The sequence below is a fragment of the Helobdella robusta genome (assembly GCF_000326865.2).
Source record: "Helobdella robusta unplaced genomic scaffold HELROscaffold_16, whole genome shotgun sequence".
NCBI lineage: Eukaryota > Metazoa > Annelida > Clitellata > Rhynchobdellida > Glossiphoniidae > Helobdella > Helobdella robusta.
Genome location: NW_008703893.1, coordinates 838,472 through 862,327, shown reverse-complemented (window position 1 = coordinate 862,327; position 23,856 = coordinate 838,472). Strand labels below are relative to the sequence as shown.

The 23,856-nt window shown below is 31.1% G+C and overlaps 4 protein-coding genes across 4 annotated transcripts; 1 reads left to right on the top strand and 3 right to left on the bottom strand.

Annotated features, from left to right (window-relative positions):
• Positions 1-6,019: 6,019 nt before the first annotated feature.
• On the bottom strand, positions 6,020-15,208 carry HELRODRAFT_186826 (hypothetical protein; the record flags this gene model as incomplete). The annotated part of the gene is made up of 17 exons (XM_009015467.1): positions 6,020-6,116; positions 6,145-6,260; positions 6,511-6,716; positions 6,896-6,975; positions 7,087-7,212; positions 8,404-8,491; positions 9,480-9,565; positions 9,697-9,833; positions 10,086-10,183; positions 10,355-10,514; positions 10,597-10,601; positions 12,982-13,116; positions 13,491-13,576; positions 13,871-13,921; positions 14,235-14,324; positions 14,498-14,619; positions 15,150-15,208. 16 exons carry the CDS (start codon positions 15,206-15,208, stop codon positions 6,173-6,175), a joined length of 1,617 nt encoding a protein of 538 aa, XP_009013715.1. The 3' UTR covers positions 6,020-6,116; positions 6,145-6,172.
• An 819-nt stretch (positions 15,209-16,027) lies between these two features.
• On the top strand, positions 16,028-18,733 carry HELRODRAFT_169631 (hypothetical protein; the record flags this gene model as incomplete). The annotated part of the gene is made up of 4 exons (XM_009015466.1): positions 16,028-16,139; positions 16,429-16,569; positions 16,944-17,127; positions 18,715-18,733. The coding sequence occupies 4 exons, from the start codon at positions 16,028-16,030 to the stop codon at positions 18,731-18,733; spliced, it is 456 nt and encodes a 151-aa protein (XP_009013714.1).
• A 275-nt stretch (positions 18,734-19,008) lies between these two features.
• On the bottom strand, positions 19,009-19,993 carry HELRODRAFT_169630 (hypothetical protein; the record flags this gene model as incomplete). Its single annotated transcript, XM_009015465.1, has 5 exons — positions 19,009-19,155; positions 19,327-19,445; positions 19,518-19,661; positions 19,736-19,831; positions 19,930-19,993. The coding sequence occupies 5 exons, from the start codon at positions 19,991-19,993 to the stop codon at positions 19,009-19,011; spliced, it is 570 nt and encodes a 189-aa protein (XP_009013713.1).
• Positions 19,994-20,548: 555 nt separating this feature from the next.
• On the bottom strand, positions 20,549-20,914 carry HELRODRAFT_169629 (hypothetical protein; the record flags this gene model as incomplete). The annotated part of the gene is made up of 1 exon (XM_009015464.1): positions 20,549-20,914. The coding sequence occupies one exon, from the start codon at positions 20,912-20,914 to the stop codon at positions 20,549-20,551; it is 366 nt and encodes a 121-aa protein (XP_009013712.1).
• Positions 20,915-23,856: the final 2,942 nt, after the last annotated feature.

Genomic DNA, 23,856 nt, shown 5'->3' with positions numbered 1-23,856 from the left:
ACACGCATGTCGAAATAGGTTAAACATATACAGTCGGACCTCTGTACAACGAGCTGGATGGTTCCAGAAGATAAATTCGCTATAATGAAATTTCGTTATATAGAATTTGTTCGGGGAAATCCAATATTGCTTAAAAGCTGTTATTGCTGTTTGCTATTGTATATTCATTTGTTTTTTATAACAAAAAAAGAAGGAAAAAAAATGAAAGATAGCATTATGTCTGTATTACCCTACAATGTATATAGCAAAAAGCATAATACCTACATTAAGTAGTAATGCTAAAATATAACTTAGTTTACTATGTATAACAATTTTTAAAACAAGAAACGATAAATATGGTTTTAGGTTTGTAATCCTATGTGTTGTGTGTATTTGTACGTTTGCTTGTGTGTTATGTTTGTTGGTATGTAATCTAAATCAGGAGGGAAATCTTTTGCTGTGAGGGCCGCATTAAGAACTATTTTACCTTTGAAGGGCCGCATATGTACTTCAATAGCAAATTTTTTCGACCCAAGGGAGAATATTTCAAGGTTTGTGGGTCCTTTTTTGGTCATAATTTCTGGCTGACGACCTTTTTTGGCGAACAAAGCTTTGCGGGCCGCATAAAATAGCTTTGCGGGCCGCATAAAATAGCTTTGCGGGCCGCCGGGTTGTAGTTTGCCCACCCCTGCTTCAAACCTTAGTAAGAAGTTATGATGCGTTTTGTATGGAAATAAAATTACGCTCGAAGAATACTAATCTGTGATGCATGTGTGTGTGTGCGTGTAAACCTGATGCAAAAATAATGAAAAAATGTAGATGGTTTAAAAAAAACTTAGTTATTTTAAAAAACTGTTTCTTGTTTCCTTTCAAACATATATAACACTACATATTTAAACACACAAATTTTTTGTTTCTATGTTTGTGTTTGTTTGATTGTGTGTGCTGTGTGTGTGTGTGTGTGTGAACAAGGTGGTCTACGTAAGACCCCTCCTTTCTCAACAATTTTAAAATCTAAAATATTACAGAACTTTGCCATTAATTTTGTTTATGTGTGTGTGTCTGTAAATGTGTTTGTTTGTTTATGTGCGTAATTGTCTGTTTCCTTGTTTGTTGGTATGTATGTTTGTTTATGTGTGCCTGTATAACTTTCGATAAAACTTACTTGATAGGAATTGAGCATACTGACTAGAGGAGATTTGAGTTAAAATTTAAATGCCTAACAAGGCAACAATGTATTTCTTTGCTATAAAATCGATCAATAAACTTAAAAATTCTTTATTGGAAAATATCGACAAATTCATACGATATTATTATTATTGACTACTGTCAAACAACACAATTTATTAAAATTTAATTACAAAATTATATTATTAATTAACTTTCTTTAATGTTAGTAATCGTTATTATAATACAAAGTTTTTTCATTATCGGTATTATAAGTGAAGTTTTTGCCTAATCGTGCCTAAGTTAGAGATCTATATCGAAATTTCGATAAGCGTGAACTGGTGTTTAATTTAGAAACGTGACTTGGAAAAATTATTTCAAATTCTAAAAGTTAAAGATCTGTTAAAATCGTTTGTGTTTTTGTTGATTAAGTGGTGAACTTTTAAAAAGGTAATTGAATTATCTCTGATTGATATGAGAGTAACAAATCAGTGTTGTATATAGTAAGTGATTAGCGGAAATTTTTTTATTGCTAATAAAAAATAGTATTATATATCAAAATCGAAAATCCTATGATCTCATTCATCCATTTCTCATTCTATCATTAGTTTATTATTTCGTTCATTCATTCACTCTTCATTCATTCAACCACGTCCATTCTATCACCCATATTCACTAATTCATTCAACATATAGTGACAGCAGGAGTAGCAAGAGAAGTGACTTCAGTAGCTTCCAGGCTTGACACACTTCTTTTTGATACAGTTGACAGTGATGGTGAATGTGGCGAGGATAGAATAACAGATGGCCAAAGCTATGCCGACCTGCTTGCCAACTTCGAAACCTTCATGGGCGTTCACACCTTATTCAAGGGGGAATCAATTAGGATGTATTTATTTTAAAGTTTTCTAAAATAAAACAAAAAATAACCGTGAAATAATATCGATAAAGGTTTAGGTAATAGTTCGTATATTTGAAAACGCGTTTGAGAAACTGTGTGAAACATTTGTTTCTTATTTCCTATCACATAAAATAATCATTTAATATACCCATGACCATATATTCATATGACAAAGTTTTCATGTAGTTAATACATGATGATATATACAAATTACGAAGTCATCTGTCGCTTTTCAGTTACAATGTGAAATGTTTCCATTTACACCACTAGCTAAAAACGAATTTGCAGTTTTCCAAGTATAAACTTTGTCATGCCCGAAACAGCGGACTAAAATAATAAATGAAAATTAAATGAAAATTCACGACGTAATATTACAAGTGTTAAGAAACTGAATTCGACAACTCTCAGCGCTCAGATCAAACAGAATGTGACGGTTTCAGTTTTATTCCACAAATAAGATAATTATTATTATATTTTTTATAAATAAATTTATTTTATTATTAAAATTAAATTAGATAAATTTCTCACTTTCTTGAGCAGACACACCACTAAGGAGGTAGAAGAAGCAGGAAGCTACGAGAATAACAACTTGGTTCGACATGTTTTTTAATAATAATATTTATTTGTTAGAAAAACCTTATTAAATATAAATTGGAGAATTCAATTCAACTCAAACAAGTTTTCTGTAACCAATTAATCTACCCTCGCTGTTGCGTTTTCACCACTCAATGTCGAAGTAGCGAATGCACGAAACGCATAATAAATATTTATTAGTTAGAATAAAAACAGACACACGTTGAACAATAGACAGACGCGCACATACACGCAACTGACAGATATAAATATACAAAGCCTATGTGATGCATTCATGTATAACAAACATGTTTGTGAGTATAAGTGGATCATATATGTGTGTATGGTATAAATAAAGCAAACACATAAGAAACTTTACATGAATTCATATGAGCGTTCGTTTCGTACATGAAGTATGGCATGCATTTTATTACTTGAACATTGTTGAATTATTCAAAAGTTAAGACTGCTTAATACGTGCAAACGTTTGATCGCGATATGTGAATGTGTTGCTGATGCAATTAAAATAAACGCTTAATTATATTATGTGTGCTGGGAGAGAGAGAGAGAGAGAGAGAGGGAGAGAGAGAGGGAGAGAGATAAATCTTAGTCGAATAAAATTTGTGAAAAACAAAGGTATTTCTGGAACCTAGCCCCAATTTAGTTTTATTTTCGGCTCCAGAAATACCTTTATTTTTCACAAATTTTATTCGACTAAGATATATGTGTCTTTTTTTCATATTAAATAAGCAGTCATTTTCTTTTCAAAAGTTTTCCTTATATTTGAAATATTTCAATCTGTAAAATTTTCAGCCAAATACATAGAAACCGGGTCGAACCAATGCCTGAACAAACAAGTGAGTTGAATGAAGACGGCATTTAGAAATTCTCGACGTCACATAGTTATATGTGTAAATGTTTGACCGTGCGAATTGAAAAGGTAAAAAGGTAAAGGCAAATGACATTTCAATTTTAAATTTTGATTTGATAGAGCATTTATGCGTCTTTGACATTCATTCACATTGAGGTCAATTGAGTGATCGCTAAACTTTCAAATACATGTCCTTAAACAAAATTATATAGAAACACATTCTACAGACAGACTAGATAAGCACATTCAGATCTGCATATATTTTCACACACACTCGCAACAGAGAGAGAGAGAGAGAGAGAGAGAGAGAGAGAGAGAGAGAGAGAGAGAGAGAGAGAGAGAGAGAGAGAGAGAGAGAGAGAGAGAGAGAGAGAGAGAGAGAGAGAGGATCCCAGAACAACACAAGCAGTGCACAAACAGAACAAAGACACCAAACAAGATTGATTAGCGTGCGCCTATGCGCCTACAGGCTCACTACAATTCAGGTGAGCACATAGAACGAGAAATAACTCGATCAAACTATGCATTTCAGGTAAATAAGTTTGTGTGTCGCTTAGTCTTTACGGATCAATTTCAGTCAAGTTTCTGATAGAAATCCGATAAATTAGCTATCCGAACTAATCTGACATCACCAAATACGAATAATGAAACACAACGAAACAACCGTTGATGATGTTTGATCGTTTTTTAAATATATCAATAAAATAAACAGTTATATAAAAGTAATAAATTAAAACAAAATAATTTAAATGTAAAAATCAGAATCTACAATATGTTAAACAACCAATGTAATGACTTCTTATAATGATGCTCGGTATGTTCATGTTTGTTCATATGTATCAGTACTTATGTGCACTTGTATTTGTTATGTCTATTGTGTATGTGTGTGTATGCACGTAAACGTCTTCCGTACGTATGTATGGATATAACCATGGAAATGTTATGGGAACCTAATGATATGTTGATTTCAATGATTTTTCTGTGGGAAAACGAAAGTTGTCCATACATAAGATACGAACCTTGATAGAAAGATGGAAAAATGTCACATTCATCCATTCGTTTACATATTCACTTCTGTACTCACTCAGTCCCTATCACCCATTCAATCAATCAATCAATCAATCAATCAATCAATCAATCAATCAATCAATCATCCAACAGCCTATCAAATATATAAAAGTAAATTTACAATTTTTCAAACGAATAAGTAGTTTATAGTTTACACGATGCCATAAAACCTTGAAAAACCACACACACAAACACGATAATAAAACTTAAAATTAATAACTTACTTGCGTGTCAATAAAAATAAAATAGTTAAAACACTTATAATAACGTAATCAATTAATTATAAATATATATATATATATCTCAATTGTTACACAATACTAATAAAAGTACGTCTTACTGTAGAACACTTGGCAGTAAAATAACTTATCGAGCCCAGTATTAAACATAGTAGAACATTGTCAGAATGGATTATTCATACATATATATAACATAATTAGCGTAAAATGAAATATAACAATTATATATATATATATATATATATATATATATATGCGCAAGTGATAGTTATTGTAGATAACGTATTCACATGAAAATTCAAAAATAAATATAAAAATAGACAGATAAATAATCAATCTTAAAAACTAATTCTAAAAAAAAAGAACAAAGAAAAAAGAAAAAACACCATCAAACGTGTCAGCGCATACAAAAAAGAAGCAATATTAAAGTGTAGTAAATCATAAAGCATACAATGATGCAAAAAATACTTTTCTCTGCTGTCCTGTAGTAATTATAATTATAAATAATTTTATTCACGATGAAATACGATGGAATTATTGAGGATAGTGAGTAATATAGCCAGCCGGTCGTCGTGTGTAGCCATGATATAGACAAGAATAGAAAGCCCATCAATACATAAATAAACTAATAAATTAATGAATTATGAATAAATAAAAAATAGATAAATGAATAGATAGATGGATTGGTAAGTAGAAGCCTGGGTAATGGGTAACACACATAATAGTGAGAGAGAGAGAGAGAGAAATGAAGAATCTGCAAATCAAGTTTTTCAGTGTAAAAGTACTATGCGTCCATCCCTTATCACATGTCTAATTAAATACATTCAAGATTCAATAAAATAACTAATGGAAAAATGAGTGAATGGATAAATGGATTGATTTCATGATGAATGAATGGACGCAGTGAGCGAATAGTGAATTCTTTGGTTACCGATTGATCCTGTAATACAGTAAAGTTGATGTAGCTTATGTGGTTACAACATTACATTTCATTACACTTAAAAGATTCGTTTCAAAATTGAAATAGCAAACAAATAGAAACAAAAATATAAAAACCAATTTAAAAGAATTCAATAAACTAAAATATTCAAATCTTAATTTAAGAACATCCAACAATAAAACGTTACGTAAAATTTCAAACTAACCAAGAAAAATTATCTTTGAAAAATTAAAAACTTTAAAGAACGTGTGAAACAATTGATTAAAGTCAATTTAGTATCATTCATACACACATTATGAAACGAAACGAGATAAGTAATAACACTATTTAGATAGATAACAAACACTTTCTCTCTCTCTCTCTCTCTCTCTCTCTCTCTCTCTCTCTCTCTCTCTCTCTCTCTCTTTCCATTTCTCATTTGTTGGACCAACATGCTCAGACGCAATCTTCAGAAGACATAAGAAGAGGATTGACGTACTCAAAGCCATCAAATTCAGATTGGTCTATCTTCAATATCACTTTCCTGTCAGCAAAGAAATAAATAAATTTCATTTTCAAATTTCTAAAAAATGTACAAACATTCGTGCTATGGGAACTTGAATTATAATCTGTAATATAATGATTATCAGTTATTTGATTCAAAAAAGAGAAGTAATAACAGAATATGTCGTTCAATAATTTTGAGTGAATACGACAAGCTAGAAAACAAAACCATCAACAAAAACTCTTGTACGTGAGTAAAAAAAATGGAAAAGAAAGAAGGAAAAACTGACGAGTCATCAGGAGTCAGCTGAACAGGTTCATTAGTGAACTGTGGGTCAAAGTGTTCGAGGTCCATCTCTGATTGGACAGCTGGCCGATAGGGCGGGATGATCTGCTTGGAGTACAACTGGTCCCAGTCGATCGTTTTGAAGAAGGAATGCACCTGGATCTCTTGGAATCCGTACTGCACGCTGCAGCCCAAACGTTCACTTGGTGTCTGTTTGTTGATAGCAGTGAAAGCATTATTAGACACGAATTATTATAAGTTACAAATTTTCATTGACGAAGATATATTGGTGAGAAAATTACATTCATAAAAATGATTTTCTGAAAAAATAATTAACACTCAGTGGTGAAAAAAAGAGATAAATTTAGTCAGACAACAGCAAAGCAGACCTTGTTCAGGAATCCTTTCAACACTCCAGCTGCCTTCACTGACAGAGAACGAGGAATTCTTATCGGTTTTTCCAAGATGACTATAAATAAATTGCAAGCCAATTAACACCAAATAATATCAAGTTATAGCACTTGCACGCAGTCAGACAGAAGATGCTCCATGGTATGTGTTTTAAAAAAGAAGAAGGAACCTTGGAAGAGATAGTCTTCTGTATTTTGTTCAGGGTTGTCAGTCTGGCCGACAATATCAAAAGGTGACCGGCCAGCCAACATTTCGAACATAAGCACACCAAGGGCCCACCAATCAACACTGAAGCCTGTACAACGTGTGTTCATAATTTATGATGAGATCTGCAATGTGACACACATGTGAGTGTGTGAATGTCGGAACGGTTAGATGCTGTTTATAATTAGTGATAAATATATGTGTGTGTTGAAGGTTTACGTTAATAAAATATTAACAAGAAGCCTATTTTGAAAATAGTGTATCTGTTTGTGTAGTATTGTGCAGAGTTGTATCACGCCATACGCACTGCATGCTTCAGCTGGTGTTCATATGTTAGATGCGTACGAAAAGTAACAAAAGATGATTGAACTGTGAAATTATTAATGGCCTCTATGAAAATTTTGTAACCCGGAATCAAATGCAAAGTTAAATCAAACTGTAAAAAATAAATGTGAATGAAATAAAATCACCGAAAATAGAACTGATGTAAATTAATTTGATCAAAATAAATGTTGACCTCTAATAAGCTAACTAGAGAAGCATGCGGTAATAAAAAAAATGAAAATTAATAAAATCTATAAAAAGAAGTGAAAAATTATCCAATGAAATTAAACTGATATGAAAAAAACTATGTTAAAGTAGTTGTTAAACAATTTGTAACTATGTTAAGTAAAACAAATGGCAAGCATAAAAATCAAATATATTAACTGCCAAAGAAAAGAAAACATGATCAAAACAAATTAGCAGCGGTGGATTCTACTGAGATCAATCCGTAAAAACAACGTGACGCATGAAAAGTGACAAACTGCCTTGTGGCAATGGCTGAAATAAAACAGCTGTACATGTCTGCGAAATTCAGATTTAATAAGGTTACAAAAGATTCAAAAACATACATCATCTTCACCAAGAGATGTAATATGAGTGACTATGAGAATAACAAAAACAGATACTAACTAGACGCGTAGATGTTATGGACTGGAAAAAAACAACAGACGTAGCGAGTATAGTCAGCTTGATACTATATGTATGGCATGACCTAACGACAGATAGCAAAAGTTTGATGCAGATTTTTTAGTAGACACACACGCGCGCACACACACACACACACACACACACATATATATATATATATAATTGTTTAGTATCATGTAAAGCCATGCAAGTTCTAACGTGACGAACATTCTGTTTAGTACGGCAAGAAAACGATTTTTTATTTATAATTTTTGATGCCACTTCACAACAAAGTCGAGGTCACGCGACCTACCGTACAACCACCACCCACCATATTCTTCTCCTCTGAGAATCTCAGGAGCAATGTAGTTGGGGGTGCCACAAAAGGTGCTCGTGGTCTCGCCTGCTCGCAAGCCCTCCTGATCAAACAAGTGATTGGTCGGTTGAATGGGTGATTGAATGACAATTAAAATGAATTTTGAAGCACGAAACGTTCACACAAGTACAGTCCAAAATTTTTCCTTTTCATCAGATCATCGAGGGCTGCATACCATTCGACTTTTAGAGATAGGCTTATTGGGATGCTTAAACACCTACAGCTGACTGGCTGTGCAGAAATTACAAGAAAGTTGAAAAGATAAGAATTAACTGTTGATAAAAAGTAACATGATGTACACTACGTCAAAAATCTCGTTAGGAAAACTATTTTTGTAGAGAGATGAATCTTGACAAAAAATTAGAAAAAAGTTAAAAGTATTAAACTAGAAAGATATTATAAATAAATGAAAAGTAGTCAATTGAAAAATAAAAATATCAACAAATAATAAGAAATCTTTTAAAAAATAATAACAATAATGAAACAATCACACGAGATGAGCTTATGAAAAATAAAGTCAAATAAAATCTTAGCCTAATGATTAAAAAAAATTATTATAGCCAATAACTAGCCAAACATGTGAAATAACTTAATTAGGAAAGCTGTGGAAATTGAAAAGTGGATCTAGGCATAATTATGTGACCTATTTTCCTCTCCCAACACAACCAACCCACCATAATCTTCCCCTCTGAGCATCTCTGGGGCAATATAATTAGGGGTGCCACAAAAGGTGCTCGTTGTGTCACCAAACTTTAAGCCTTCCTGTCATCATTCAGCGTTTCGTAATCCAGTTTGGATGTAAGCAGTCAGTTTTTTTTAATTTGATTTTTAGAAATATAATAAATATGACGAACATTAATAACCATTATTAATAATGTTAACAAGAGCAACCGACACTAATAAATACTACGAAATAAAATAAAGTAAGAAACCGAACGATGCAGTGATGTAACTCAAAAAAAAAATTTACACACAAGAAACAGCACATCACAAAACACAAGAAACAGCACAACACTACAACAGCTCAAGACCTTGCACATTCCATAGTCAGTAAGTTTGATGTGCCCGTCAGAATCCAACAGTACATTGTCTAACTTGAGATCTCGATAAATGATGCCTAATGTGGGTGTGGTTTTGCACGCTCCAAAATTATAACCAGAAATTCCATTTTTTATAAATCAAATCAAAATCTTCAAACTAATCTGGTTTAATCTATATTTATAAATAAGCAAACAAACCACACCTCACCTTTATCATGTAAGAAATTAAGCGCTAGACAGATCTCAGCAGCATAGAATCGAGCGTGTTCTTCTGGAAGTCTTCTCTGCCTCTGCATGTGGTACATCAGGTCACCTCCGTTCACAAACTCAATTATGAAGAACAAACTAAATGATGCATGGATGAAAGAATCGATGGATGGATGGAAGGATAGATGAATCGATAGATGAATAGATTGATAAATAGATTGATAGATGAATGGAAAGATGAATGGAAAGAAAAATTATTGGATGGAATTAATAACGTTTTTAAACATTAAAAAAAAACAAATAATTAAACTAGATGGAAGAGATGCATAAAACGTAAAAAAAAAGTATAATAAACATAATAGAAAGATTAAATAAAATCTCCCCACAGACCGACTAGGAGATTGAAAACAAGAATGCAGTCCCACGAGGAATGGGTGGTTGGATGCCACTTCAAACACGTGCTTCTCCGTCTGCACCCAATCTATATCCTGGTTGGTCAGTTAGTTGGTCAGTCAGTGATTGTTTAGTTGGTTGATTGAGTGGTTGATTGTTCAGTTAGCGTTTTATATATATTATATCATCACTTCCTCACAATCATCATAATTCTCTAAAACACCACCATCATGTTCACCATACTACAAAACTGCACATCCACCCACCTCATCGTCGTTGACAAGCTCCTTCTTGATAACCTTCATGGCATACAGGCGTTTCGTCTTTTTCTGCTCTACCACAAATACTTTGGCGTAGCTCCCACGACCAATCACACGCAGTAGATGGAAATCATCTAATCCAATTGCACCCTTTGTCTCCAACACACTCGGGGAAATCCCAGCTTTCTATTTATAAACAATCACCAATAAATGCTCAACTGCAAAGTTACATCCTTAATTAAGCCTACTCTAACTTAGTGAAAATGATAACATTATAAAGTATCAATCAATTCATGTACCATCCATCTAATACTACGCTAAATTATAAAATGAATAATCCAAAAATATTTAATTTAATATATTATATTTAGTATTAATCTACAAATTATCACTAAAGGTATTTATACAATTGTTTACAAATTTAAAAAGAGCATAAAAAAGTGAATAAAGTTAGGAGCAATTAATTAGTTAGTAAGGAAGGATAGATATTTATTTTAGCCTAGCAAAGCATGCATTTAGCTACTACTACTATACATACATAGATGTATAATTAGTATGAAATACTAAAGATAACATACATACATGTTATGTAACATACATGTTAAGATACGTTACAGACAAACAAACAAACGGAGGAATGAACGAACAAACAAACAGACAGACAAACAAACAAACGGAAGAATGAACGAATGAACAAACAAACAAACAAACATACAAGTAAGGTAAGATTTTTTTACATACAAAAGCTAAATTATGTTTGCAAAACTTGACAAGGAATAATGATAAAAGAACAATAACAATGATAATAATATTATTACAATGATACTTTAATTATAATTATAAGAAATAATAAGATTTTTATTAATTAAACATAATTTTCAATAACATTTTGGAAATAAATGGATGTTTGTGTGTTTGTGTGTGTGTGTGAACTTTTATCAAATGAATAACCAGTTATTTCATTTATCTTCCATTAAACTTACGCAAAAAAAATGTGTTTACTCATTTAATTAATACCAGAATATTAACGCTAAAAATAATAATTGTTATAATAAAAATTATAATTACAATTATAATTATTATACCTCAAAATTATTCTCTAAATGTTCGACAATGTCTGGAATTGGTTCAGCTCTTACCAGTGGTGGGAGGTTGAGGTCATTGCGGTAGTAATCATTAGCGCCGCTACCAACGCCGCTACCACCGCTACTACTACCGTTATAACCGCTATTACGTAGCGCTGACTTTTTTGAAATTTTTGTTGAATTATATGGTTAGTAGGCAACGGTGATGATGATGAAAAAGATGCCAGGAAATATCAGTGGTTATCAACCGTAAAAAGTGGTTATCATCATGATGTTGGTGATAGAAAAATGATGCTAATGATGGTAAGTTATGTATGTATGAATGAATACGAATGAATGAACATATAAACGAATGAATGAATGAATGAATGAACGAACGAATGAATGAATGGGGAAATAGCTGAATAAATGAATGAATGTGCAAACATGGATGAATGAATAGACGGAAGCACGAATGACGATTAATATAAAGAAATTTATCATGCAATAAACCAACATTATTATTAGATTTAATAAAATAAAGTATAAATATTTAAAACATTCATCAAAGTTATTTAGCTAACATAGACATGCTAAATACACTACACATATTGAGGTAAATACACACATGTTGGTTTAGTAGATAGGAATTATGTGGTAATAAAATAAATTATGTTAAAAGATATAATAATAATAATTAGAATAATAATAATAAAAAGAAATAATAGTGATAATAATACTTACCTTATTTTCAAGAGTGGATGCCCTACTGGTTGAATTACTGTTGTCTTTAGTGAAACCTTTTGTGAGATTTATTGTACGTGTTAGAGGTATGGAGAAAGAAATAACATAATACAAATAACAAATAAATACAACACCAACAATACAAATAGCAAAAGAACTAATAAATAATAATTACGATATTGTTTTAGACAGCAAAGTTGAAACCATTGAAAAAACGAAAATATTGTAACGAAAATAATCTTGGAATAATGAAACATTGTAAAATATGAGCTTGATTTGACCTAGGTCAACCAATCAAATCAGTTAACCATATATACAATACAATACACTAACCAAGCAAACAATCAGCCAGCTGATCAAACCAACCAGCCAGCCATCCAGCCAGCCAACAAACCAACCAACCAACCAACCAACCAACCAGCTAACCATCAATTCAACCAGCCCAACAAACCTTTATTATGGTGTTCATAGTACTTATTGATGGAAGCTGAATTACTACTGCCAGTATCACTTCCTGTGTCTTGTGTCTGTGCATGCGTGCGTATGACAGTGTGTTTGTTCATGTGTTTGTTTGTGCATCTATCAATGTCTACATATATGTAATAATTGTATTTCAGTATTTGTATAGTGTCTCTTTGTGTACACATGTTTGTGTACACATGCATAATATAAACACAAGTGTATCAGCATAATGATCCATTAATAAATATGGATCAAAAAAGTACACTACATCGTTAACAATTCTGTTTTTAAGATGAATCAAAATCAAAATTATTGAAAATTTTAAAGGACGGAAATAATAAAGGAACAGAAAGACATACATACATGTACGTAGGTTCCACACGAGTGCTTATAAAGTTTATGGCACTTTTTGTGGACCAGGAGTTTGCAGCTGATGCATTTGAAGCCCTGCCTTCCCAGGCCCCAGATCCTATCCCCACAATATACACAGGCTGCCTTCTGGTAGGTGGGTGAGTGAGGAAGTGAGTGGGTGAAGGAGTGATCAAGAGATTAGGTGATAACACCACCAAATGGGGGATTTTAAATGAGTGGCTGAATGAATAAACAATTTATTGATGACATTTCTAAAAGGGTGATTTTAAAATCAGTTTAAAAAATATCATAAACGTTGATACGGCCAACCGAACCAGGTTCATTTAACAGACTAATTTTATCAGTTGAACTATTCTTTAATAATTTCTTATTAAAATACCTATGAATTATTAATATTATTATTAAATGCTATATTATTAATAATAATTTAGTAACTAATGACTTTTTTGGGGAAAACGGTTTAAACTAAGCGAGCAGGCGAAAAGTAAACAAATAGCAACCCTGCTAAATCTCTTAGGTTGGAAGAGATGTCCATTGACTCTGTACAACTTCCTCCACCTCCTTGCACCTCTCCTGTACATGTTTCCTACAAATAAAACATGGTTGCTTGAAATGGTGAAACTTGAAAGTATAATGTGTATGAATATAACATATGTGAAATATAACAAGTATAAAAATGCATTAATTCTATTGAAGAGTAATACCATTTAAACTGTCAACAGACAGACTATAACAAATATAACTACCTAGTCACACAAAAGCACACATTCCTACATACACACACATACAAACATGTGTGTATCTACATAAATAAATATTAATGTATGCAAATGAGTTTTATATCAGTGTCCAATATCAGTGGTCTGGTCAATTAACTTACTGTCTTCTCCGATGCATGGCTGGCCAGGTCCAGCAGGCACATTTGGGAATACTGCATTGTGAATTGTTGGTAGGTTATGATGAATTGATGGCTATGAATTGTGATTGGTTGAGGTGAATTGATGGTTATTAATTGTTGGTTGGTTGCTTTGTAAATCATTGTTCATTATTGGTTGGTTGTTCATTATTTAATGAATTGTAAGAACACAATCTAATTAGCGAATTAATTACATGCAGTAATAAAAATTTGTTTAACATTATCAACTTTTTTGCTATTCCATAAAAAATGTAAGAAAATAAAAAATTAAATTGAATAAGATTCCTTTTCAAAAAGAAAAAAAATAAATAATAAAATAAAAAAACACCATGAATAACGATTTCCGAATCTTTGTTAAGTTCATAAAGACGAAATGCTTCAGCCAGTTCCATGTGAGATGTTATGGTGCAAGGGTCCCCTGGACAAATGAGTTTAGTTTTTTTTAAAATTAATTACATTTTGTGACAAATTATGAAAATAAAAACTAAACAAAAAATTCAACAACTGATCATCCAACTTAAACCAGCAATCCACATATCCACAATATTCATTCATTCATGACGCCATCCCTATGAAATAAGTTGGCACAACCTTCTTCATCCACCCATTTGATTGTGAATGGCTGATCTTGATCGAATTTACAAATGTCCCTCATCTCTGCACACAAAGCATCATACGATATGTCGGACCCCAGGAAAGTTATCATCACATCACTGATTTGTCAATTTTAATGTTAAGTTTATTTCCACTAATTATGCTAGAACTAGTAAGTTTACATTTTAACAATTTTCATCTTTCAAACTTTAGAAAGAACATGATTCTGTTAAATTAAATAATCATTGATTAATTAAATAATCTGTAGTTCTCCTTATCAAATTAATGATTAACCTTATTAAACACTTTAACAGTTAACTATAATATTGAAAAACATAATGATGTTAAAGATTTATCTAATAAATTTCATTAGTGAGTTAATTTTATTTTATAATTATTGAGTTTAAGAAGTTTATTATCACATTTTCGGTATTTTTATTTTCAAAAAAATTAATCTTTAAATTTAAATTTTAAAAGTTAATCTTTTTAATTCATAATCAACAAAAACTAAAAAAAAAATAGAATCAATACACTTATTTAATTTTACGTTTGAAAGTTGTTTATTTAACAGAAAAGGTTAAAAAAGAAAATAAATTGAATTTTTATTAAAATTATAAAATAAAAAGTAAAAAGTAAAAACTCCTTCTACCTAGCGAAGCAAACTTTCAATCGAACTTGGTTTGATTCTTCTAACAATCTTTGACCCATTTTAATTTGATTTATTTCTTTCGGATTTAAAATTTTTATTTATTCGGATTAAAAATTTTATTTTAAAAAACAAACTTTACTGAAATACCGAATAGACAATTGTCGACATTACTGTGATCACATGACGCAGGTACTTTATCATGAAGCGCCTAATTTTATCAAGTTAATTCACCAAAATGATCAATGTTTTTTTTATAGGCTTATAACTGGTTATAAATTAGATTATAAATTACAAAACGTAGCTAAAATATTATTTCAAATTCATATTATTTTAATTTAATTTTTATTAGCATTTTTTAATTCACATTGGAATATGATAATTTGATGCTGTGAAGAGGATGAATAAAGTTCATCCTTCTCTCTTGCTTCTTTTATGTTTCTCCTATAATACTTATATCATGTATGCTTCGTTTATATGCATTACATACACATGTATTGTATTGTATATTATATAAATGTATATTGTAAGTATAGATACATGTATATTGATTGTATATGTATATAATGTATGTTATGTTTATGTTGTATTCATGGATATAACGGATATATATAATTCATGTATGTATTTATATATATATATTTATGGTTGTATTGTATTGAAGTGCATATATACTTGAACGTGTAATGTTACTTTTGTCTTGTTCATTTCATGGCATGGCTTTTCATGTTTTGTGTGGCATGTAAGACTTTTTTAATGTTTTAATTTATTTCAATAGAAAAAGTTATTTTCCAAAAAGTTTATTTGACCACTAACAATCTCTGATTTTATATCTCCACATTGTTAAAGTTATAAATAACTTATAAACCAAAACTAAAAAAATGAGATTTTACCCTCCTAGAAGTAGAGGAGCGGCGAATTTAATTTTTATTTCTCTGACACTACCAGGAATTTTATTAAGTACCATTCTGACGCTCACCGATGCACTGGAAGGTTATATAATAATAATTATGATTATAATAATAACAATACGAGAATACGTATGATACTCCGATTTCCTTTTTGAATTAACATTAACTTTGATATAAAATTATAAATATTGATGAAAGACTACTAAAACTGAGAGCCGTGATATTTTTTTCATAGCATTACCCTGGCAGAGCTGTTGTCAATAAAGTCCTAGAAACTTAAAAAATTATTAGCCACGAAATATAAATATAACACGTACTTAATGATTAAGTTAACAATAACATTTTCTCATTTTTTAAAATTTAATTTTCAGACGTTGGTCAGAAAAGGTTCTCCTTCAGTGGCACCATAAGATCAGATGCAAAGGCAGGAGATGAGGTGCAGTTGAACTCGAGCATTGCCAGTTACTACAGCAAGATTCTGCTATCAAGCCTCACTAACAAGCATCACAAAGGTTATTTATGACAACACTTAGCAGATTTTAAAATTTAAAGTGATGTGTTTAAAAAACTTTAAAGATATTATTCCTAATTCTGTAAAGTAAAGAATAGATTCAAAGCAGAAGTATCAGCAACAACACACATGCCATATATAAGTGCTTGCAAAATCACGCATCACACGCATTACATGTGAGATAATTGGTTCTCATAAAAATAAGTTAATTAGTAATTAATTAAGTAATAAATTTCATTAAGTGGGTAATTTAATTTATGTATTTTAGAAACGTTAATTGTGTGGTGTGCTTGATTAATCTCAAGTTAATGATATTTAAGTTCGATTTATTAATTCGAAAATTATAAAAACTCTAATGTTAAATTTAAATTGCAGTGAAAATATGTGGCTATACGGTCTACAGAGATCCTTATATGCTCTTCAAGGTAAACCCAGAGTCAACTGCCACAGGAAGTGCTAAGATTGTACTTACCAAAGACATTAAAAGTGAGAATTTCAAATGGAATTATACCTTCGAGATTGCACCACACACATGTGAGTCTGGCAGACATTTGGAAAGGTTTGTGGATCTGGATGGTGTCATATGTTGTTGTTTGTTGATATTGTTTGTTAATGACAGACATCTAGAAAAGTTGGATGATGAGGCTGGAAGTTTCACTTTGTGTTCATTGTTCTTTTCTATATTATATATTCTATCTTAGTTTTTGTACTGCTTTATTTTATATTGTTGTTGTATGTGATTATGGATTCTATATTATTTAAAAATAATTTTCGAATTCATCATTAGTTATTGAAATAAATCCCATTTTTTCACACTTTACGGGATTTATTTTTTAAAAAGAAAAATAATGAAAGATAGGAAATATAAAAATTATTAAAAATACGAATTTCAAATTTTTATTCTTTTCATGAGTTCTTTACATTTCCTACAAAACTTCTGTGTATGTGTGTGTGTTTAGATATGTAATGTACTGACATATTTATTTTGCCTTATATCTTTAATACTAAAAAGACATTATATTTGTTTATTCTTTTTATTTACATATTATTCAATTACTATATCTATTGTAATTATTTCTTTTTTTGGCAAATTTAATGCCTACATGTTATATATGCAACTGAATATATAACAATTTGTTTTGTATTTGTGTATTGTTTTTATCTAGTGTATTGTTTGTATTATATTTATTTTTATTTAAAAATTAAATTCGACCATTTTGATGTCAGCCAACCAACATATAGATACATTTCTGCATATTTTCAATCTTAATTCCTCTGTTGGTACATTTTATCTGAAGTTTTGGCAGATTATTATTATCGTCTGACCTTATTTTTTTTAATTTTAATTTTTATTATTTTATGTTTTTATTATTTTCTTATTGTTTCTTTTACCTTTCTTGTATTTTTCATTCATTTTGGTTTTTTTTTCGTTTATTTATTTTTTTAAAACTTTCACTCACTAATTCACGCGTTCTTTTCTACATTCATTTATTCATTCATCCATCCATTCTTCTATTCATTTATTTATTGATTCCTTCTTCCATTCAATCATTCATTCATACATACATACATACATACATACATACATACATACATACATACATACATACATACATACATACATACATACATACGTGCGTACATGCTTACATACATGCATATATAGATATTTTTCCAACCAATTGTATGTTACGAATAGAATGGAAAAGTAACACACAAAGCCTGATTAGATGCCATAAAAGAGCCATTCAATAAAATACAACACACAATGCTATGTCCTATGCTTCACACACACACACACGCACGCACACACATTTATATATATTTATATATATATATATATATATATATATAGCACATATACACATTTATGCATAAGCATACTCACATACAAACAAACAAACACGCATAGATAGAAACAGACTGAAATGAAACATGAGTATTGACCAACCTTGCATCTCTCTGGAGATGAGTCTGAACTAAGCTGGATGCTTGAATGAAAGAGCGTATACAAAATGATTGAATGAATAAATAAATGAACTTAGGAATGAATGAATGAGTGAATAGACAAATGCATGTTTAAAGGAATAATTACCGGATGGATAAATAAGTAATGACCAAATGAATAAATTAATCCTATTCACAGAAGAAAGATGTATGCGTGACCAACTAAGATGAATAGACATGGATAAACAAATGGATGAATGAATGAGTGAATGAATGATTGAATGAATGGATGAATGAATGGATGAATGAATAAACGAACGAACGAGAGAGTTAAAGGTAGGTCGTTGAACAAACGAATGAATGAGTAGGATTAATGAATGAATGAGCTCTCTAATTAATTAATGTCCGTTCATGTACATTTTACTTTGTTGATATAACTCAAGTTATTTATAGCAAATTAAACCATCAACTTAACTTCTTTTTTTATCATTCTTTAAAAAATCAGAATCTGACAAACACTTGGAAATCTTAAAAACACTTGGAAGCGAAATGTACAAATATTTAATGTTATCATTTTGCAGTGTGAAGAAGCAATTACTTTTTTCTTCACGAAATCTTGATCTTCATATAAAAATAAGGCCTATATAAATTCAATGAAATCATTATATATTTTTAAAAAATAAGAAAACAGTAATATGAATAAAGAAAAATGCATAATATATCAGTTAGTACAGATGAAACAGCGCCATCTAGAGCTCGCAGTAATGATCAGCTACGAAATCGAACGCCATATCCGGTTCCCACGGCAAACTTTTTGGTACCGATCAATGTCATCATAAAGCCTGGGGTAAAAGTTTTCTTCATCTGAGGAGTACCCTTTGTTCTCGTGGTCAAAATCCACGTCATCAAATTGATCAAAATCGTCGTCGTCTTCAGGACCACGGTCATTATGATTAATGGCATGATCATCGGCATCATGATCCATCTCTTCTTCCCTCTAACCTTGGTTCCCCCATCTAGTGGAAGGGTTTCTCAAATCTAAAGGTCGTTTATCATCTTTGTGGTCATCATCATCTTCGACATCATCATCTACTTCTTTTTTTCTCTGACCTTGGCTGGCCCACAAAAAGGAATGGGGTTTCATATCTTCAAGTTGTTCGTCATGATCATTTTTGCCATGATTGCTATCGTTAAATAGCTCTAATACTCTCTGCACTCACCAAACTTAAAGGACTCCCATATCTTCATGTGGTTGATAATTGTGATTATTGTTTTTATCAGTGCCATCATCATCCATATCTTCATGTTGTACTTGGCTGTGATTGTGATTATCCTGATTATGATCATCATGATTATGATTATTAAGAATTAAATAAATTCATCCAATCAGTGTAATTATTGTAGTCTCTATGACCTTCGTCCACCCATCGAAATATATGGGCTTTTATAGCTTCGAGTTCCTCATCCTCTGAAGACATTTTCTAAGTAAACTCACTTTTGAATAATAATTAATAAATATCTAGTTAATACCAATTTTATTTTTCTGCTAAATTGTTTGAGCTTAGCTCAATTTTATATAATGCTGTTGTAATTGGCTTTGACCTTGTGTCCATTAAATTTGAAGAATTTAAGTTGTCGGATGTTATAAGAATAATTATTTGGTTGACTTAAGAGGTACAAAATTGAACAAAAAAATTTAATAGATGTTAGGGCAATAAACAACAGTCCAGAATACGATCTTATAAATTTTTTCGCAGTTTTTTTGAAATTCAGAATAGACAAAAATAAATTTGCTCATTTTTCATTGATTTTTACATGAAAAGTTTCTCTAATAATCATAAATCAAAAAATTAGTTGTTTGATCATATTTTATCAGCTTATCAAAACACAGTAAAACAATGATATCATTTAAAAATACAGCCCTATATAAATCAATAAAACTATTATAAATTTTTAAAAATTAGAAAAAAATATTATAAATAAAGAAAAATGCATAATAGGTTGGTTGGTTGGTACAGATAAAACTGCGCCAACTAGAACTCGTAGCAATGATAGTCTGGCTCGTGATGGATGCCAAAACGGATGGCCTCGAACACCAAATCGTACCCCCTCTCAATCTCTCTCAGTCGCAATTCAATTTCCTCGCGCATAGATTCAATGTGCTCATCATCTGAGCTGTACCCGTCGTCGTCATCATCGTCGTCGAATTCATCCATGTCGAAATCATCGTCGTCATCGTTCTGGACGACAAAATCATCCTCGTCATCCTGGTCATCGTCATCATGACCATCGTCATCATGACCATCGTCATCGTCCCTATCTTCTTCCCTATTAACCTCGACTTCCCACCAAAAGGGAGGGCTTCTCATATCTTCATGTTGTTCGTCCTCTGAAGACATTTTTTATGCAAACTCTCTTTTTGAATAATAATTATTAAATATTCAGTTAATACAAACTTGATTCCTCCTCTAAACTGTTTGAGAAATAGCTCAGTTCAGCTTTATATAATGCTGCGGAGAGTGATCTCATCATGGCACTTTGACTTTGTGTCCTCATGGAATCAATCACATGGCGGTCGTAAAAAGTACAAAAAGTGGATTAACAAAGGGTCTTAGAATTAACTGAGCAATAAAATTAAATAGTTAGTGCAGTAAAACTATGCAGTTTATGATCTACAAATGAAATAAGGCCAGTAACAAAGAAATTAAGGTTGTATGGTGTTATAAAAATAGACAAAAATATAGCATAGAAATTAAAGTTATACGATGTTGTTTACAGCATGTAATCGAGCAGGCGATGGTAAAATGCTTAAACGAATGTACCAGACTTTTGATCTTGAGTTTATTGTCCATTTAACATTTAGGCATTTTTTTTATATCATTCTTTAAAAAATCAAAATCTGACAAACGCCGAAACTGTTACAGCATGCAGGGCAATAGTATAAAATGATAACAAAAAATAAATGGCGGAGAAAAAATGTTTAAGCATGAAAAGTATGGAAATAAAATAAATAACGGTTTAAAAGACAAATAAATTAAATAATTAAAAAAAAATATTAATTAATTAATAAAAATTAATAGATTAGTTAATGACTTAGTATGTGAGTAGATGACAAAGTTTTATTGAGTGCTAATATATTTAAGTTGTCTTGTGATGAAGGTCTTATCCTGATATGTTGATTGGGTGGCGACTTGATAGTTCAATTTACGTTGACCAAGGTTTGTGTAGTAGTTCTGGCTGGTGGTAGTAGAAGATGGTAACGTGGTTGTTGTCGAGTGAGTGAGAGAACGAGTAAATGACTGATTCAACGAATGAATGAAAAATGAGTGGATAATTGAATGAAAGAATGAATGGATGAATACATGTATGAATGAACGAATGAATGATTGACTGATGAATTATGAATAAATGAGTAAATTAATGAGTAAATGAATGAATAAATGGGCGAGTGAAGGAATGAATGAACGAACACATGATTGTCTGATTTGATTGTAAGTGACTTAGTAAACCAAAGAAAAAGTGAACGAATGGATGAACGAAAAAATGAATGAACGAATGGATTAATGAAGAAATTAATGATTAATGGACATAGGCTTGGATGATGATAGCCATGCTGTGAAACTTTAAAACAGTTATAGAAAAAATTATGAAAGCTACTCAACGATGATTGATAAGCTTTAGAAAAAGCACCCATTAAATTATTAAATTCGCATTTCCATCTTTGTGTGTGTGTGTATGAACGCTATGTACATATGCATGTATGTGTATGTTTAGGTGCGTGTGTATACGTATGTCTTTGTTATTATGTGAAACCATGTTTCACGTATGTGTATGCGTGTGTATGTATTTGTATACGTGTTTGCATATATGATGAAGTTTTGTTATGATTGAGACAATTTTTTTTATCTTTCAAATAGTTTTCTCCTGTTATAACTGACTGTTGGGTCATGTTGTTATCTCAACAATGTCATTAATAAAAAATATTTTTATTGATAATAATATTATTGTTATTGTCGGGTTATTATTATTATTACTATTGTTGTTGCTACTGTTGTTGTTGTTATCATTTATATCAGTGTTATAACGGTTATATTATTATTATCTAAAGGTGAATCATTAAAACCTTAATGAATGAGTAAGAGCCGTTAGAATTTAATTAATGAAATAATTATCTGTTCTATATTTAATTAAATCTTTATTAGATAAATAGCATTCTGTTCTACATGGATTTGGTGTGTGTATGTGTGTGTTGCGTAAATGTGTGTGTATGTTTGTGTGACTTGTTTATTTACCTGAGTGTGTGTGTGTGTGTAGGTGTGCGTAAGTGTGTATGTGAATGTGCATGTTTGTGTGCCAGTATCTGTACGCCTTTTTGATTACCACTGCATGTGCGACTTGTTTCTTTCCCTGAGTGCGTGCGTATGAATGTGTGTGTGTATTTATGTGTGTGTGTGTATATATATATATATATATGTGTGTGTATGTGTTGTGTGTGTGGGTGGGTGTGAGTTTGATGATTTTAATTGGTTGTGTCGGTGTCTTGTATTTGCATAAATAGATGAATGATTCACTGCTGGTGTTTGCCGTTCATTTTATTTTGTATTGTTTGATAAATTTCGATTTTTATTTTATCATTTCAGGTATTGGTTTTTTTTTATTTTTATAAATAAAAATTTAATTAATCCTCGTATTTAATTTTTAGTATTCAGTGGAAAAAAAGACAAATAGGGAAAAAAAATTTTTCTACGCGAAAAGTTGGACGAATGAGACTTCTTCATTAAAATTTCAAACCTTTCTTCTTTCTCTTATACTGCATTCTTTCGCATTCAAACTTTGATGATGACGATAATGATAGCGATGGTGAATATGGTAATGGTTTGTAATGGTGATTATGGTGATGGTTGATAATGGTGATAATGGTGATAATTTGTAATGGTGATAATGGTGATGGTTGACGGCTTTGTTGACGTTTTTGATGTTGGGAGAGTCAATGCCATACAATGGTGATGGTGACTGCTAATTAAAAATCTGGAGACATATCTTTTTCCTGGTTGAGTAGGAGGAAATAAAAGAAAATTGTTTGTTTGCATGCGTCTGCAACAAAATAATGAACATGTTAAAGTGGGGTTGTTGACGATGAAGATGATGTTGAATTTATAAATGATAATATCATATATGTTTATATAGAGTGTAAATAAATATGATGCTATGTTGATGATATTTATTTATTTCTAGAGTGAAAGAGAGAGAGAGAGAGAGAGAGAGAGAGAGAGAGAGAGAGTGAAAAAGAGAGGGAGAGAAAGTTTTCCTCATCTTCATACATCAAGTTATTATCTAATCA